The sequence below is a fragment of the Chrysochloris asiatica genome, unplaced genomic scaffold, assembly GCF_000296735.1.
Source record: "Chrysochloris asiatica unplaced genomic scaffold, ChrAsi1.0 scaffold00054, whole genome shotgun sequence".
In the NCBI taxonomy this organism is placed as follows: Eukaryota; Metazoa; Chordata; class Mammalia; order Afrosoricida; family Chrysochloridae; genus Chrysochloris; species Chrysochloris asiatica.
The window spans coordinates 2,983,575-3,003,006 of NW_006408572.1; the positions used below are offsets into that span (position 1 = coordinate 2,983,575).

At 38.7% G+C, this 19,432-nt stretch overlaps 1 protein-coding gene across 1 annotated transcript; it reads left to right on the top strand.

Moving 5' to 3' along the window:
- The first annotated feature begins 84 nt into the window (after window positions 1–84).
- SRR (serine racemase) lies at window positions 85–19,365 on the top strand. The gene is made up of 8 exons (XM_006863240.1): window positions 85–148; window positions 8,486–8,657; window positions 14,906–15,035; window positions 15,177–15,280; window positions 17,840–17,959; window positions 18,099–18,173; window positions 18,616–18,825; window positions 19,156–19,365. The coding sequence occupies exons 2-8, from the start codon at window positions 8,490–8,492 to the stop codon at window positions 19,363–19,365; spliced, it is 1,017 nt and encodes a 338-aa protein (XP_006863302.1). The 5' UTR covers window positions 85–148; window positions 8,486–8,489.
- The last annotated feature ends 67 nt before the right edge of the window (window positions 19,366–19,432 follow it).

Here is a 19,432-nt window from a genome sequence, read left to right on the forward strand (position 1 = left end):
AGCTTTGATCACAAGTTCGGCCCCTCTTGTTGGGTAGTGTTGGAGCGCAGGCCCGGCCGCGAGAAGCGAGCTTTGCGCGTGCGCAGAGATGCAGTCGTGGGAAGGTGAGCGGAGACTGGAGTTCGAAGCGCGGCCCCTGTGAGGTGAGGTAAGGCCAAGCTAAACCAAGCCAGGAGGGGCGGGGCGGAGCAGGGCGGGGCTTTCGTGTCGATGGCTGCAGTAGTTGTTGTTGCTTTGGTGGCGTTCGGAAACATTGATGCTGCTCTGGGACTCGAGTAGGCAGAGACACAATCTGGCCTTCTATCGTCCTAGGCCAGGCTCTCCCGCCACAGGCTAGGACTAGTGCCCCAGACTTTTAACTTGGAGACCTTAAAGATGTTTAAGAGTAAATATTATCATCAATATTTGAAAGATGAGGAAACTGAATCCCAGAGAAGCGAAGTAAATTGCCTAGGGAATATCCAGATCTTTTTCTTTATGGCAAACGACATCTTCAAGCCTCCTGACTTAAAAAAATAATAACAATACAATAACAGTTGGCTCTTGGTTGAGGTGGAACATGTTGTGCAGCGATACTGTAATTCTATCTGGGAATTTCTGTTTACTGTGGATTTTTTTTTTTAATTACTCACATGTAACGCAGGTCTTCTCAAACCTCCCCAACCCCATCTTTAAAATTTAGCTGAGCCAGAAGACCGGTACCTAACTTTTTTTTTTTAAATCATTAACCCCTGTTCAGATGTTGATGAAACTCCCTCTCCCAAGGCTGCCTCCCTCCATCTGTTGCTTTTTCTCTGTCTCACCCAGCCAACTGGACCTCTAAACCATCAGATTCCTTACCAACTGCTTTACAATTTAGGCCTAAAAGATTGGAAGATCTCAATTCGTATTATGAGACAGATGCTATGCCAGAATGTTATGAAGACGGACGAAGTCAATAGATAACGTGAAAAGACTCAAGGTTCAAAAGAAGGAAACGAATTTAAGTAGTCGAAGCAAATGACAACCTTTGAAAGAGATTTGCAAGACATTGGAAGAAATCTCAAAAACAAATTCCTTTCCACTGTGAAATGTGAGAGGGTGTTGCATCAATATTTTTTAAAACATAGAAATGATGAAAAATAAATCTGAAACAAAACCTTAGAGAGGAAAACCACCATTACCAAATAATGCAACAGTGTCAGTCAAGTGCAGATTGTTGTTGTTAGTGCTGTGGAGTTGGTTCCAACTCATAATGACCCTGTATAGGGTTTCCGAGGAGCAGCTGGTAGCTTTGAACTACTGACCTTGTGGTTCGCAGGCCAGTGCTGACCCTACAGCACCATGTGCACATTAGATATGCTAAAAGTGAAAGCACTGCAAAAAATTTTTGCTAGCTCTGAAAGGGAAAACATAATAGATACAAATATGAAAAAAAAAGAGTAGAAGACATGGAGAACAGATCCAGAAATTGAATAAATATGATGAAATATGAATTCCAGAAAGTGATGACAGAACTGAGGAGGAGCAATGATCAAAGAAATAATAGAAGAAAAATCAGAATTCTTAGATCTGTATCATAAGAAAACCTGAGTTGAAAGAATTAAATTATCTTTATGTATTGACACAATGTATTGTTAAATAAAAATTTTAAAGCAAAAATGGAGTAGGTTTCAGGATGTATCAAACCAAAACCCAACTACTGTCGTTGGTTCAAACTCTCATCGGATTCTTTGGGTTTCGGAAACTGCAAAGGAGCAGGCCGCCTCATCTTGCTCCCCCAGGAGCAGTTGATAGGTTTGAACCACTGACCTTGCTGTTACCAGCTTAATACTTAACCCACTATGTCAGCAGTGCTCCTTTTACTTCTGTGTAGAAAACCATTTATTTTATATGTAAATTTACTTATAAATACATCAAGAAAAGATGTTGAGGAATGTATATCAAGCTTTTAAACTGGTTATCTTCTGAAACTTGTGGAAGTGAGTGGCTATGATGGTAAAGAGTGTTGTTGTTGTTAGTACCATCGAGTTATTGCCAACTCAGCGACCCTGTGTAGGGTTTCCGAGGAGCAGCAGGTGGGTTTGAACTTCTGACCTTATGGTGCACAGTCTAGTGCTGATCCTTCAGTGCCACGCCACAAGTCCGTGGTAAAGAGTAGAGATTCTGTACACTTTTATAGTGTTTTTTAATTGGTCACATATTGCATGGGTAATCCAAAAACCAATAAAGCAAGTTTGGTTCAGGGAAGCTGTTGGAGGAATTCAGTTTCTTAAATTAAAATGTCTAGGTCACTGTTGACCTAGGACAAAATAATAAAACGAGAAATAATAACTATAAATTTAAGGGGGAAATTACCTAATCATTTATAAAACATAAATTAATAAAATAGGAAACAACTGAAATTGCAGATTTTTTAGAAATTAAGATTCGTGAAAATATTGGGTAACAAAATCTATGATAAGTCAGGAAAATTTGTAGCCTTAAGTGATTTTATTATATATAATTAAAAAGTTGGTAAGTTAAGAGCATTCAACAAAGCTAAAAATGAAAAAGAAAATGGAAGAAATATGGATAAAATCAGAATTAATAAAAAAAACTATTTTAATTATCATAATAGATATATTTCTGGCAACGAAAGAAAAAGGATATTCTGTTGGATACCTCATCAGCAATACATTTAGTTTATCCAAACAAATCTGATTATTTCCCCCTAAAATGCCTTGTTTCTTTGCCAGTCTTGTAGCTCAATAAACCAGGAGTCACTCTTGACGCCTCTTTCTCTCTTGATATTCAGTTAGTCAGGATGTGTCTCTCTCTTCTATCTCTGTAGTAGATTTTTATGGAGTCCTTTTTCCTTTTCTCCTTGAAAACCGCCCCTCACTCCCACTTTGTTTCTTTTTTTCTTTCTCTTTCTTTCCTTTCTTACTCCCTTCCCCTCTTTTCTTTTGCTCCTTTTTTTTCCTCCCTGTTGTTGTTGTTAAGTGCCATCCAGTCAGTTCCAAACCTGCTTATGGTTTCTGAGGAGCGGCTGGTTAGCTTGACTGCTGACCTTACAGTTCAAATGGCTGGCTTTGCAGTCTGCACATTAAACCACAGGGCCACACCAGCACTCCTTTTTCCCCCTTAGATATAGAAATTTTAGCCAACCATTATTTGGTTTACACAATCATCAAGACTTTTCTCATTGTCTTTTTTCCTTTCTTTCCCAATTCCCACACCTGTCTCTTCCTTCTCCTCCTTAGGTAGGCACTATATGTTGATATATGTACTTGAATATATGTGTATCTTGGGGTTATATACAGTATTTTATGTATATATGTGTTTTTAGTATACATAATTGATCTTGTGTTATCATTTTTCTTTTTCATATTTCTGTAAATCCTTCTGACTATTGCATAGTGTTTTTATTAAATGACCTCACATCCTTGGCCACTGGTCCTAAACCAAGATTCAGAGTCCTTACACAGATTTTTTTTTAAATGAAACTGAGAAAGAAAATCCTTCTCCAGTGTGGAAGCCAAAAAGTATAAAACATAGGAGCTGACAGCAGCCATGTGCCCTGCCATGTGGAACCAGCTGGTCTGCAATGAAAAAGAATGAAGCCAACATGCAGAAAGCAGCAGAGGTGAGACACAGTGAGTGGGTTCTGGAAGCTCTCCAGTTCCTGGTTCCAGCTGTTCCTGAAGCTCCATATTCCTGCCTTTCCCATGGTTTGTTCAATGCTTCCTTGAACTCCATGAAGCAGTAAATCTCACCACCACCCCATTTTGTGCCAAAGCTAGTTCACACTGAGATTCTATCATGTGCAACTAAGAGGCCTTACTAATACAACCTCCAAAATGTATCCTGAGTGATTTTTTTTTATTATTATTATCTCCATCTCCACCATCTAAGCCCCTTTGTCTTTCATGTGTATAACTTTTTAACTTGACTTTCTGATTCCACTCTTGCTGCAGACTTTTCATTCACCATAATGTAGCCAGAGTGAGTTTCTGAAAATATGAATGCTAACATGGTCACTTTGTTATTGTTGTTAAGTGCCATTGAGTCGATTCCCACCCTGAGAGACCCTGTATAGAGTTCTACCCAGAATTTCTTAATGGTGTTTCATTGTTCAAAAGAAAAAGTTCCAAATTCTTAATAATCCTAGTCCAGCATGATTTGGACTCTGGCAATTTCATCTCCTTGTCTATTATAACACTCCCCCTTGATCATAATGTTCAGATATATTGACCTTCTTTTAGTTCTTGGAATATGCCAAGCTCTTTCTTAAAGCCTTCAGACCTGAAACACTTTACTCCCCACTATGCATGTTAAAGGAGCTCTGGTAGCGGAGTGATTACAAATCAGGCTACTAATCTCAAGGTAAGCAGTTCGAAACTACCAGCTATTCCGTGGGAGAAAGATGAGGCTTTCTGCTCCCATAAAGATTTACAGCCTCGGAAACCTTGTGCAGGGTCGCTGTGAGTCAGAACTGATTCCATGGCACATAACCACAATAACAACTACTACATGGTTAACTCATTCATCCTATGGGTCATAACCTAAATTTCACTTTTCCATACAGGACCTTCCTCAACCTCCTATGAACTTAATAATGTCCCCTATTATTATAGTTTTTCTTAATACTCTTTCCTAATAGCACCTGTCAAAATGTGTAAATCCTTATATATTTTTCAACAATTTATTACACATCTCTCTGCTAGTAGTTACAAGTCTGTTCTTCTAAAACACTGTTCCCTGGGTATCCCTGGACCAAACAATATATGATATATAGAAGATGGTCAGTATTTGTTGATTCAAGAAATGAATAAATAAATCACAAATATGAAGGGTACTTAGAAATGTTTTATTAGTGCAACAAGTGGCATCAACCATTCTCCCACAGTACTCTACTCAGCTGGCTTAGAGAATTCATTGCAATGGCCACACAGAACTCAGACAACATACTCACAATTAGGGAAGTTACAATTCAGAGTCAAAAATGCTCAGGGCCCAAATTTTCTAGTCAGGACAGCCTCTCTCAGCCATGTCATCAGGCAGGCCTCTCTCTGGCCCTCAGCCCCTTGACCTGGCCTCTGCCTGTTCCAGCAATGTTACAAAGCTTTTTAGGGATGCTAATAAATGTCCAAAAGGCACTCACTCCACCAGTATAAGCCTCAACCCAAAGATGCTCAGTTATAGCTCCATGGGTCAGCAAACTTAGAGCTTCCCAATTAAGTGCTTAGAGGCACGCACTACACAATTAAGCCTCCTGCCCAGAGGCACTCAGCTTCTTTTTTTCCATGGGCTGGGAAGTCCACTACTCTGGTGCTCCTCTACCACTCCTGTGCTGCTTACTCCTCTGGTGTCACAGCTGTCTGTCCTAGGCCAAGGAGGTTCAGTGTATTAGTAGGGAAGCCAAAGGGTGCACTTTACTCCTCTCCCTTTCTTCTTGTTAGTAGTGAGATTCCTCCCTTCTTCTTATGTGATGGCTCATTTTATACCCAGCAGAATGAAAAAAGTGACCAATCACAAGTAGCTCTGATGACAATGACTCACAACTGAATTATATAACCCATCAGTATCTTCCCCCATCTTTTCTTACCCAGACCCATCAGGAAATAGTTGTTTGGTGGGAATTTACAAAGACTATGGTTAGAAGAGACATTAAATAATTCCTACACTATCTTCAATATGTAAAACTTTATACTTAAATTAATAAACTTGACATTTTAAATGAGATTATTTTACCAAAAATATAAATTACCGAAATTAATTCATGAGGAGGTGGCAAACCCACATAAACCTATAAAAAACTGTGAAGTCACTGAAAAAGTTATCAGAGGTATATTTTGTAAGGTGAAGACAAGTTTATTTAAAGATAGTATGCTTATTTTCTTTTAAAGAATGGGAAGAGCCAACTAATAAATTAGAACTAATAAGCTATTTTAATAGTGTCCTATAGTATAAATATTTTTAAAACTATTCATTATCATATACATCATCCGGAAACACTTGGAAAATCTAATTTTAAAAATACCTAATTTCAATAGTAACAAAAGAATACTGAAGAACAAATTTAATTAGATGTGCATAGGACACAAATAAAGAAAACTTTAAATTTTAACTGATAAAACTAAAGAAAAAAATAAATCTAAAAACATCCATGAACATGGATGGGAGAACTATATGTGCCTGCAATTCATTTATGTATTTTACAGTGGAATTTTTGGCATACTTTTTTAAAAGAAATTTTAAAGTTCATTTGGAATAAAGTTAATTTGTATTGAAAGGATAATCTGGAAAGATCTTATTAATACAATATATAACTAGAAAAGAAATTGACAGTTTGATCAGTTAAACAAAATACAAAGTCTAATAAAGCCCCAAAAATTAACAGAAACTCAATTTTTGATTAATGTTGCATTTAAGAGGAAAAAGATGGTTCTGTAAGTAAGTAATGCTAAAATTTGACAAAAGAATATGTGACCAATTAGTAGAAAGGAAAAACTGTTCAGTCACTAATAAAGCCAATAGATGTACTCATATTTCATTACATTGACAGATAAAAATGATGGCACAAGCATGTCCTTATAACGGAGCATTCCTTGTAAACTGCAGTTGCTGCCATCCAGTCTATTGCTCATATGAAATACTTGTAGAAACCCAAGCCTGTATGACAGAGTAGAACTACCTCCTGTGTTGTTGCTGTTGTTGTTTTTCTCTTTAATCTTTATGGGAGCAGAGTGCCATTTTCTTTGTGGAACCACTGGTAAGTTTGTATCATTGACCTTTGGTTAACAGCTAAGTGTTTAACCAGTGCACTACCTAGGATCCTTAAAAAACTGCTGTAAACCAAACAAAACTCATTATGATCAAGTCAGTTCCTACTTATAGTGACCCTACAGAACACAGCAGAGCTGCCCTCTAAGGTTTCTAAGACTGTAATCTTTAGGAAACAGATTGACACATACTTTCTCCCTCAGAGCAGTTGGTTAGTTTGAACCCCCAACTTTTCAGTTAGCAGCTAAGTGCTTAAACATTGTGCTACCAGGGCGCCTTTTATAAACTATTATTAAGTGCTGTTGAGTGGATTCCAACGAGCTGGTAGGTTTGAACTGCTGAACTTACGGTTTGTAGTCCAGTGTTTATCCTACAGTGCCATACCGCAAACTGCTATATGGAATATAAATTGATATGATCTGCAACTCATCCAGAGCTGTTTAAAAGTGAATATCACATGTCTTCAATGTATTTTGATGTACAATGCTATTTGATGGGATCTATCTCAAAGACATAGAGAGGCACAGATTTTGTAGCAAGGCTGTTCATTTCATCATTATTATAGAAAAGGAAAAAGGAAATCTAAATACTCAACAGTAGAGTATTATGTTAATTATGATGGCTATGTGCTCTTGACTTATAGCAACTCTGCATAGGTTTTCCCAGTCTATAAATCTTTATGGAAGGAGAAAGCCTCAACTTTCTCCTGAGGAGCAACTGGTAGATTCTAACTACTGACCTGTGGTTAGCAACCCAGCTCATAATCTTCACTACCAGAGCTTCTGTACATAATGGTATTTAAAAAAAAATTAATAATCATGAAGTCACTTTAGTAGTTAGAAAAATATATCTATTGATAAGAAAAGACTCATGGAATAATAGTGACCAAAAAAACAAGTTATCAGACCTGTCCAAAAAAAAAAAAAAGATTGCATCTCTAGGAAGGTCTGGCGAGATGAGCACCAGAGTTTAGATACAACTGTCTTTGGACAAGAAACTTTAGTAATTGTTTTTATGTTCTTTTCGCATCTCTCTACTTTACAGATTAAAAAATTGTTTCTATTGAACATGTATTGGTTTTATAAGACTAAAAAGAATTGTCATTTTAAATTACTACAATACAAGAATTTAAAAAATGAAAGCATAATGCAATTATTGAAAACTGAAGAAACTGAGCCAAATGTTTATTTAGATGATAGGAGCAAATGACTTTGATTTTTAATTGTCATATTATGTGTACATATGGAAAAAAAAAAAAACAACACCAAAACAGAAGGAAACATGGAAAATGAACATAGTTATTTTATTAAGATAGTAGGATTATGGGTGATTTTTTTTTCCTTGTTAAATTATTTTTTGTTAAATAATCCTTGAAATGAAAATATATAGCAGATTTTGAATCCAATTATTCAAGCAGCTTCACAACAATGAAAAGCAAAGTGGAAACCAGTTAGAAGGTGATACGGAGGCAGTAGTTGAGTTTTAGGCTTCCTTAATCACCATCAATTACCTTCTAGAAAGCTTTGCCAAAAAACTTATGTTATGCTTACTAATATATTCAGCTTCAAGACAAATTTCCCTTCTACAAAGAAATTAGGAATCCCCAGTAATGCAGGCAGTTCCCATATGAATACCAAAGACTCTAGGTCTGTTCTGCTGTGTTATGTATTTTCAAATTCTTTGACTAGACACATTTCTCGTATTTTGATTTGGGCCCTTTCTTACTCTTGGGTTTCAGAATCATGTGTGCTCAATACTGCATCTCCTTTGCTGATGTTGAAAAGGCTCATACCAACATTCAAGATTTTATCCACATTACACCAGTCCTAACAAGCTCCATTTTGAATCAACTGGCAGGGCGCAATCTTTTCTTCAAATGTGAACTCTTCCAGAAAACTGGATCTTTTAAGGTAACAATCCATTTTGTTAGTGTATTATATATTTTTTTCACATCCTTTCACATAAAAACTTGTTTGGTCTTCCTGCATACCCGGTGAGGTCTCACTCATTGCCAGCCAGTCAATTGCAACTCAGTGACAATTTATAAGGTTTCCAAGGTTGTATATCTTTACTAGAACAATAGACTTCATCTTTCTCCTGTGAAGTGGTTGGTGGGCTTCCACTTGTAGTTTGCAGTCCAGTGCTTATCCTACAGTGCTACCAGGGTCCCTACCCCAATGTTGTTGTTAAGTGCCAGCGAGTCGATTCCGACCCATAGCAACCCTGTATAGGGTTTCCAAGGAGCAGCTTGGTAGGTGAATTATTTAATACTTTTTTTTTTTACTTTTTATTGTAAATTGAGTGAAGGTTTACAGAGTTTATCATCAATTTTATAGTCTATAAATCTGTACACTTTGTTGCTACAAATAATATGCTTTGTTTCATCTTAATGATTACAATCCCCTCCATATAACAACATTTATCCCACTTCCTCCATTTGGTCCGTATTTCCATTCTACTCTCCTTCCCAAAAAGGAATTAAGAAGACAAGAAATAAGGAAAAGGTCAAAATGGATGTCAGAAGAGACACTGAAACTTGCTCTCAAGCATAAAGGTGGAAGAAATGAGGAGGTACAAGAGCTGAACAGAAAATTTCAAAGATCAGCTCAAGAAGATAAAGCCAAATATTACAACAAAATGTGCAAAGAGACTGGAGTCAGAAAACCACAAAGGAAGAACACACTCGGGATTTTTCAAGCTGGGGGAACTGAAGAAAAAATTCAAGCCTTGACTTTCGTTATTGAAGGATTCTCTGGGCAAATTTTTGAATGATGCAGAAAGCATCAAAAGAAGATGGAAGGAATACACAGGGTCACTATACCAAAAGCAAATAGTTGAAGTTCAACCATTTTGAGAGGTAGCATATGATCAAGAGCCAATGATACTGAAGGAGGAAGCCCAAGTGCATTGAAGGAATTGTCAAAGAACAAGGCAACAGGAATTGATGGAATAAAAATTGAAGTCTTTCAAGAAAGTGAGGTGACACAGGAGGCACTCACTCATCTATGTCTAGAAATTGGGACGACAAATATCTGGCCGATTGAGTGGAAGAGATCCATATTTGTGCTCATTCCAAAGAGAGGTGACCCAACGGAATGCGTAAATCATCAGACAATATCTTAGATATCCCATGTGAGCAAAGTTTTACTAAAGGTGATACAGAAACGGCTGCAAGCATACATTGACAGAGGTTCAAGCCAGAGTCAGAAGAGGCTGTGGAATGAGGGATATCATTGCTGATGTCCGATGGATCTTGGCTGAGAAAGAATGTTTACCTGTGCTTTATTTACTACGCAAAGGCTTTCGATTGTGTGGATCATGACAAGCTATGGACAACATTGTGAAGTATGAGTATTCCAGAACACTTCATTGTGCTCATGAGGAATCTGTACATGGACCAAGAGGCAGTTGTTCGAAAAGAACATGGGAACATTGAGTGGTTTAAAATTAAGAAAGGTGTGCAACAGGGTTGTATTCTTTCACCATACTTATTCAACCTGTATGCTGAGCAAATAATCTGAGAAGCCGGGTTATAGGAAGAAAAACGTGGCATCAGGATTGGAGGAAGACTCATTAACAACCTGCAATATGCGGATGATACAACCTTGCTTGCTAAAAGTGAAGAGGACTTAAAATATTTACTTCGGTATGGATTGCAAAGAAAACAAAAATCCTCACTGCTGGACCAATAAACAACATTCTTACCAATGGAGAAAAGATTGAAGTTGTCAAGGACTTCATTCTTCTTGGATCAACTATCAACACTCATAGAAGCAGCAGTCAAGAAGTCAAATGATGTATTGCATTAGGCAAATCTGCTGCACAAGACCTTTTTAAAGTGTTAAAAAATGCAAAGCTGTCGGCTTCAGGACTAAGGTGTGCCTGACCCAAGCCATGATATTTTCAGTAACCTCATATGCATGTGAAAGCTGGACAGTGAATAAGGAAGACTGTAGAATAATTGATGCTTTTGAGTTACAGTGTTAGAGATTATTGAAAGTGCCATGGGCTGCCAAAAGAACCAGTGGATCTGTGTTGGAAGAAGTGCAGCCAGAGTGCTCCTTTGGAGCCCAGGATGGCCAAACTTTTTCTCTTATACTTCAGACATATTGTGAGGAGGGACCAGTCACTAGAGAAGGATATCATGTTTGGTAGGGTGGAGGGTCAGAGAAAAGGAGGAAGACACCCAGTGATATGGATTGGCCAAGTGGCAGCATCAGTGGGCTCAAGCATGGCAATAGTGAGGTTGGCCCAGGATTGGGCAGTGTTTCATTCTGCTGTGCATAAGGTCGCTGTGAGTCGGTACCGACTCGATGACACCTAACAACAACTCCTTCCCTTCTCAACTTTGTCCTTAGGTGAATGTTGCCTTTTTAATCTTGAATGGTTGACCATTCTATGGTGAGTATACCTTACTAGTATTGTTCCTTCTATGTACCTATCTACTGCTTGGTTGAAAATTGAGCCACAAGGGTGAGTTCTGTTTCCGACCTGAAGGGTCACTGAAGGTTATAGTCTTGGGTCCCTCCAGTCATTTTCTGACCAGTAAGCCTTTTCTTTCTTTTTTAAAAATAATTTTGAGTTTAGTTCCATATTGTCTCCCACTCTATCCAGGACCTTCTAACATGGTCACTTTTAGGGCATTTGTTAGTGGTAGCCAGACATCATCTAGTTCTTCTGGTCTCAGAGTCATGGATAATGATGTTCACATGTTCCATTAGTCCATTAGTCAACTGATTCCAAATATCTTCAATTTTCAACACTCTTCTTTCTTCCACATATGAAGACCAGTAGTTGTACCTTAGATGACAACTCATCAGCTTTTAATATCTCAGTTACTACTCACTGAAGTAGGATGTAGAACATTTTCTTTGTGGCCTATGTTATGCCAATTGATCATGGTGCCCCCTGAGACTATTGTCCTGAGCCCCCAGACCCAGTAACTCATTGTCTCAAGGTAATGTCAAAGAAGTTTTCATTATTTTTTCCCCTGTATGCTCCACCACATTTATAGGTGTGTTTGCAACAAAGGTAAATGTCCATGTATAAATACTCTTGTGAAATCCTATATATTTGTTGGTATACTCCCACTCTCCCTCTATACTATTCAGTGTATGTATTTGGCCATGTATCTACCTGTGCAACACTGTTGTTAATGTTTAACAGTATTTACCGCTATCCACTGTAACTCTTGAATTCCCATGTCTTCATTCTTCTTCCAACCTCCCTCTTGTATATTGCCTTCCCTATTACTCAACATATGTCTATCCTCTAGCCAATGAATTATTCTTCCTTCCCTCCCACCCTTGGTTTCCACCAAAGAATGTTTCTTTTAGCATGAAAACCTTTTCTTGAGTTTGTACAGTACTGGTCTCCTATAATATTTGTCCTCTGATTGACTAATTTCATTCAGCATAATGTAATGTCCTTCAGGTTCATCCATATTACAAGGTGTTTTACACATTCGTCTTTGTTCTTCAACATTGTGTAGTATTCCATTGTGTGTATGTACCAAAGTTTATCCATTTTTTCCGTTGATGGTCATTTAGCTGTCTCTGCCTTTTTGCTACTGTGAATAGTGCTTCAGTGAACATGGGTATGCAGCACATCTACTCACATCATGGCTCTTATTTCTTGAGGGTACATACCAAGTAGAGGGATTGTTAAGTCATATGGTATTGCTATTTCCACCTTTTTGAGGAAGCACCATACCATTTTCCACAATGGTTGCACCAAAATTAATACTTTTTTTTTTAATTCAGGGGAGAGCACGAATGCAGTCCACCACTATCACAAATTATGCAGTCGAGTTTCCCACATTTGGGGAAATCGCAGGGGTCAGCACATCACAAAGTGCAATGGATTAGCCTTGCCCTGGGGAAACCACCCAAAATTAATACTTTTTTATAGTTGAAGAAAGATTTGTAAAATTTTCCTTTGACAAAGTTCTAATTTCCAAGTGATACTGATGACCCACTGTTATACAATTTGAAAATTCCCTATAATTAGAGAGCCATATAATTTATTATACAAACTAGGATATATTTGAGAATGAAAGCGGAACTTCTGATATGTAGATGTGAGACATCCATACACATCAGACTAAAGTATTTGTTTAAGGCAAAATGGTAAGTGTTGATGATCACCCTTACATACCAAGTTAAAGCATTCATGTTGTCAACTTGCTTCTCATTAATACCATATTAAGATTTTAAAGATCTAATCCTACCTAAACTCTCCTAATAAGGTATTTTTCTATAAACTGTGCCATTAGTTGAGTTTGAAAGTCTATTCAGATAAGAAACAAGTATTGTTAGGTGCTATAGACAGCTCTGATTCATAGAAATCCTGATATGGTTTTCAAGACTATAAATCTATATGGGAGCAGAAAGCTTCATTTTTCTCCTATGAGACAGCTGGTAGGTTTTGAACTGCTAACCTTGTGATTAGAAGTCTAGTGCTTATCCTGCAGCAACATCAGCACTTCCACAAAGGTATTGTTAAGTGCCCTTGAGTCAGTTCCAATCCATAGCAACCCTGTATAGGGTTTCCAAGGAGCAGCTGGTGAGCTTAAACCACTGATCTTGCAGTTCAAATTGACTTTTCAGTCTGGAGCATTAACCTACAGCACCACAACATGGCTCCCAAAAAAGTTATTAGTTACCTGCTAAGTGGTGGCTTTAGAACAAGAATCTACCTTTCCCCATACCCATTAAATGAAAGGTTTTAAACTACATAAAATCTTCCCTTCTCTTTTGCCCTTTGCTTCTGTCATGGTTTACTTTTCATCACCACAAATTGAGCATCTATTATGTCAGCAATGGTACTAATTTTATATATAATAGATCTATCCATAACCTATCCATAATTGAAGGTTGATCAACAAATGAGGCTGATGGGAAATATCTTAAATGTGATACAAGCAAGGTACAATGGGAGAACAGACGATAGTGTATGTCTTATTTTGCCTGAGAGTGCAAGGAAGTTGAGCAAGATGTTTGATCCAGATTTTGCAGGTTGATTACTTTTAGCTAGATCAGGAAGTGGGGAAAGAACTATAGGTAGAGGAGAGGGATATGAGTTCACTATAAAACAACTTGTAGTTAAACCAGAAAAATTTAGGATGACTATAACAGTGTCCTGGTGTGGTGCTGTGGGATAATGTGTCTGACTGCAAAGTTGTTTGAACTGCAATGTCGTTTGAACTGCAAGGTCAGTGGTTCAAGCTCACCAGACGCTCCTTGGAAACCCTATACAGGGTCTCTATGGGTTGGAACCGACTCGACAGCACTTAACAACAACAACGTAACAGTGTGGCACTGTGCAATAAAACACTGGACTGCAAGGTTGGTTTAAACCGTAAGGTTGGTGGTTCAAGCTCACCAGCCACTCTTTGGAAACTCTGTACAGGATCACTATGAATCAGAATTGATTTGGCCGCACAACATAACAGTGATGGAGTCCTAGTGTGGTGCTGTAGCATAAGCACTGAATCACAAAGTTGGCAGTTCAAATTCACCACCTGCTCCTCGGAAACCCTATACAGGGTCGCTGTGGGTGGGAATCAACTAGATGGCACTTAACAACATAACAGTGAGAGAGGCTTTCAGAAAGGCTGCAGGTTACAAGGAGTTTGTACTTTGTCTTAAAAAAATGGGCAGTCAATGAATATAATCAGGTTTGCAGTTTTCAAAGGTAATTTTATTAATCAAGTGAATATATGAAAACGAGCCAAGGCAGGATCAGTTGAGGTTTAATAACACAGGTTGAGGAATGAGGTCCTTCAATCAAGGTATTTAAAAAAAAAAAAAAAATCCCACTGACATCAAGTCAATTCTGACTCATAGTGCTGCTATAGGACACAGTACAACTGCTCCAGAGTTTCTAAGATTGTGACTCTTTATGGGAGCAAACAGCCTAATCTTTCTCCCAAGGAGCAGCCAGTGAGTTTGAACTGCCGACCTTGTGGTTAGCAGCCCAAACTCAGAGCCTTTTGGGCTTCTGCAATCAAGTTGGTAGAAGATAAAGCACAAGGTATTTAGAAGGTATAAGATTTGGTGACAGATGTGCAGTATTAGAAAGAGGGAATATAGAAAAGCCTCTTGGTTTTTAAATATATTTTTTAGTCAAATACATTAACTCCACATCTTGCTTTCAGATTCGTGGTGCCCTTAATGCAATTAGAGGCTTGATTCCTGCCACTTCAGAAGGGAAGAGGCCCAAAGCTGTTGTTACTCACAGCAGTGGAAACCATGGCCAGGCTCTCACCTATGCTGCCAAATTGGAAGGTACTTGATTCATTTCTCAGAGTACTGAAAAGAGACAGCTGTGAGAAATAAATATTCAGAGTCCCTACCTGATTACAGACAAATGAACAGAAGCTTCTGTCCTAAGAGCTCTTGATTTGTACTATGTTTTTTCCCTCCTAGGAATTCCTGCTTATATTGTGGTGCCCCACACAGCTCCCAACTGTAAAAAACTGGCAATCCAGGCCTATGGAGCCTCTATAGTATACTGTGAACAGAGTGATGAGGTAAGGAAGCAAAAAAATGGTTAGTATTACCTAACAGTTTTCATTCGACAAAAATTCTATTCCTACCATACTGGTTGCTGTTAAGTGCCATCAATTTGGACCCAACTTAGTAACCCTATATAGGGTTGCTGAGGAGCAGCTGGTGGGTTTGAACTGCCAATGTTACTGGTTGTTGTTAAGTGCTGTCGAGTTGATTCCGACCCTTAGTGACCCAGTATAGGGTTCCCAAAGAGCAGCTGGTGAACTTGAACCACTGACCTTGCAGTTCAAACAACTTTGGAGTCTGACGCATTAGCCTACCAGGACTGCAGTGTTACTGGTAGATGCCTTCATTTTCCTTAATCACAACATGTTAGCATGTTCACACTTTAATCTTTACCCATTCATGATGTCACTAATCTCCTGGTTTTAAATACCTATACTGTCTGTCTCCAGCCATGGTCTCTCTCCTAGACTTAATATATTCAGCTGACATTCTCATTTCAATGTCTAATAGTGGCGGTTGTACCACCAAGTCAGTTCTGACTCCCAAGAACCCTGTATAGTGTTTCCAAGGCTGTAAATCTTTATGCCAAAATCTCTTCTTTCCCCTGTGGAGCAACTAGTAAGATTCAAACTGCTGACCTTGCGGATACCAGCTCAGCTTGCAATTGTTGTTGTTAAGTGTCATCTAGTTTCCGAGGAGCAGCTGGTGGGATTGCGCTACCGACCTTGAAGTCCATAGTCCAGTGCTGTTTTTACAGCACCACACTAGAAGTCCTAGCTCATTATGTTGTTGTTATCAGGTGCCATGGAGTCACTACCAACCCATAGCAACCCTATGTACAACAGAACAAACACTGCCTGGTCATGCACTAACCTCACAATCATTGCTACATTTGAGCCCATCACTGCACTGCCACTGAGCCAATCCATCTCAGGGGTCTAACTCTTTTTCTCTGACCTTCCTGTTTCACCAACCATGATATCCTTCTCCAGGGACTGGCTCCTCCTGACAATGTCTGAAGTATGAAAAAGTCTGGTCTTCTTGGCTTCCAGGGAGCATTCTGGCTGTACTTCTTCCAAACACAGAATGGTTTCTCTTAGCAGTCCATGGTACTTTAAATATTCCCCTCCAACACAATAGCCAAATGCATCAATTTTTCTGTGGTCTCCCTTATTCACTGTCCAACTTTCACATGCATATGAGGTTATTGAAAATACCATGGCTTGTGTCAGGTACACCTTAGTGTACCTCAACACTTTAAAGAGGTCATTGGCTGATCTCTATTGCTGCTTCGAATGTTGATGGTTGAAGCAAGCAAAACAAAGTCTTTGACAACTTCAACCTTTTCTCCATTTATCATTGTTGTTTATAGCTCATAATTGTTGTCATGTGCCATTGAGTCAGTTCTGTCCCATAGCGACCCTGTATAGGGTTTCTGAGCAGCAGCTGGTGAGTTTGAACCGCCACGACTTGCGGTTCAAACGACTTTGCAGTCTGGCGCATTAACCCACAGTGCCACACGAGGATACCGTAGCTCATAATGTTGTTGTTGTTAAGGTGCTGTCGAGTCGATTCCGACCCATAGTGACCCTGTACAGTGTTTCCGAGGCTGTAAATCTTTACAGGAGCAGACAGCTTCATCCTTCTCCCGTGGAACCACTGGTAGTTTCGAACTGCCGACCTTGAGGTTCATAATAGGCATCTTAAATTTATGTCTAAAACCATACTTCTAAAAGATCAATAAAACCATACTTCTGTTCTTGTCTTCATCTCAGTTAAGTAGCAACTTATATTCTTGTTGCTCAAGCAAAAAAAAAAATTAACCTAGAAGTCATTTTTATTAACGGTCACATCCAACACTCAATATAAGTCTTTTGAAAATATTCCCATAATCTTATTTCTCACCTCTACCATTACTATATGTTTTTCACCAAAAATGATTATAGTAGCTAATGGATCTCCCTGTCCCACTAGTCTTTTTTCAAAAGAGCAACTCGAGTAGGTATTTAGTAAATTTAGAACTTGTCTCATCAGCTCAAGTCTTACATGGTATCCTGTAAGACAATGGAAGCCAAAGTTGTTAAAATCTAAGCCTAGATAAACTGGCCCATTCCTCATTTTCTGACTTCACCCTCTACTACACCTCCTTACTTCCTGCCCCAACATACCAGCCATACTGACTTCTAAGCCGTTTCTTAGAATGGCCAAACACTTCGACTTTGTAGCCTTTGCACTTGTTATTACCCTTTCTGAAAATGTACTTCTAGATTCACAGATCTTTCCTACATCTGTTAAAATGTCACATTATAGGCTCTTCCTGGTCACCCTAAAGTATTCCTTTTTTCACCATACTACTTATTAAGCACACCATATATTTACTTGTGGCCCAAGTCTCCCAACTCACCAACTTATTAGTATATACTCCCTTGAGGACAAGGACGGTTTTGTTCACTGCCATATCCATAGTACCTCAACAAAGCCTGTAAACAAGTGGTCAATAGTGTTAAATGACTGGAATAGAACTTTTGAATTCTATCAAATGCAAATCAAGTAGGCTAAATTCATGTTTTCAGTCCAGAGAAAATGTTACAAAAAGAATTGTGGAAGAAACAGAAGGCATCATGATACATCCCAACCAGGAACCTGCAGTGATAGCTGGGCAAGGGACCATTGCCCTGGAAGTGCTGAACCAGGTAAAGCAGTCTAAATTCTTTCTCTTAAGACATACCAGTATATCTGATATTTGACTATAGATCTGATTAGTTCAATATATGCATATATAAAAGTGCTTACAAATAGTTCTATTTATATTTTGTATTCTTTTTGCTAAAGGTTCCCTTGGTGGATGCAGTAGTGGTACCTGTAGGGGGAGGAGGAATAGCTGCTGGAATAGCAATTACAGTTAAGGTGAGACATTGGACAATTCCCACATAAGATGATTTTATTTTACATCGTCATACATTGTATATACTTGCTCAGCCTTCCCCTCAAAAATACCATTTCTTCCCATCATCCTTGGTACTTGAGATTGACATCCTTCGCTGTCTCAATATCCTTTAATCCATGACAACTTTACAGCACAAAAGCAGTTACAGTCAGTTCACAGTTCTTTCCTTGAATCTCATCCAGCCCACTAACATCCAAGCCAGGGCTACTCTTTTCCCAAAACCCAGATGTGATACAAGCTGCTGTAGGCCCATTGGAAACTACAGTGATTTAGGGTAAAATTTTCATTACATCAAGGGCTAATTTTACTTGAGCTGAAATGTGGTAGCCCTGCTGTCTGTTTTATTCTAGGCATGCAGACAATGCTGTGGCCAGTTAAATGTCTATTAATTACTCTTCCCAGGCTCTGAGACCTAATGTCAAAGTATATGCTGCTGAACCCCTGAATGCAGATGACTGCTACCAGTCCAAACTGAAAGGGGACCTGACCCCCAACCCTTATCCTCCAGAAACCATAGCAGATGGTGTCAAATCCAGCATTGGATTAAATACCTGGCCTATTATAAGAGACCTTGTGGATGATGTCTTCACTGTCACAGAGGATGAAATTAAGGTAAGGCTCCAAAATTTACCTGAGCAATTTTTAAAGCAAAAGAATCCAATTAGGAGTACAGTCGACCTATTGGAGACTTGCCTAGGAGACTTTGTGACATGTGGCGGGGGGGGGTACCCTAGATACATATATATATTAAGATTATATATATATGTTAAGACAACTTGTTCAAAAGCAGAGCTGAGATGAAAAAGCCCTTGCCCTTTCCTGGCAAACACACGGTTATAAGAAAATTCAGACGGGCATGTATCTTTCTAGCTGTCATTATTACTGAACCAATTACTCCTTTTCCCCCATGTCACTAATTTTCACTCCCATCTGTGCCAACAGTATGCAACCCAGCTGGTGTGGGAGAGGATGAAACTACTCATTGAACCTACAGCTGGTGTCGGAGTGGCTGCTGTGCTGTCTCAGCATTTTCAAACTGTGTCCCCAGATGTAAAGAACATTTGTATTGTGCTCAGTGGTGGAAATGTAGACTTATCCTCCCTAACTTGGGTGAAACAAGCTGAAAGGCCTTGTCAATCTGTTCCCATTTAAAATTCTCTAGAACACAAAAAACTTTTTCTGGTCAGGTGTCAAATTTCAATTTTCACTTAAATAGTTT

Excerpts from the sequence above, each read along its gene's own strand:
- SRR (XM_006863240.1), top strand. The coding sequence starts at position 8,490 with ATGTGTGCTCAATACTGCATCTCCTTTGCTGATGTTGAAAAGGCTCAT. Across the intron at positions 18,174-18,615 it reads GAATAGCAATTACAGTTAAG|GCTCTGAGACCTAATGTCAA; the intron begins GTGAGACATTGG and ends TACTCTTCCCAG. Across the intron at positions 18,826-19,155 it reads TCACAGAGGATGAAATTAAG|TATGCAACCCAGCTGGTGTG; the intron begins GTAAGGCTCCAA and ends CTGTGCCAACAG.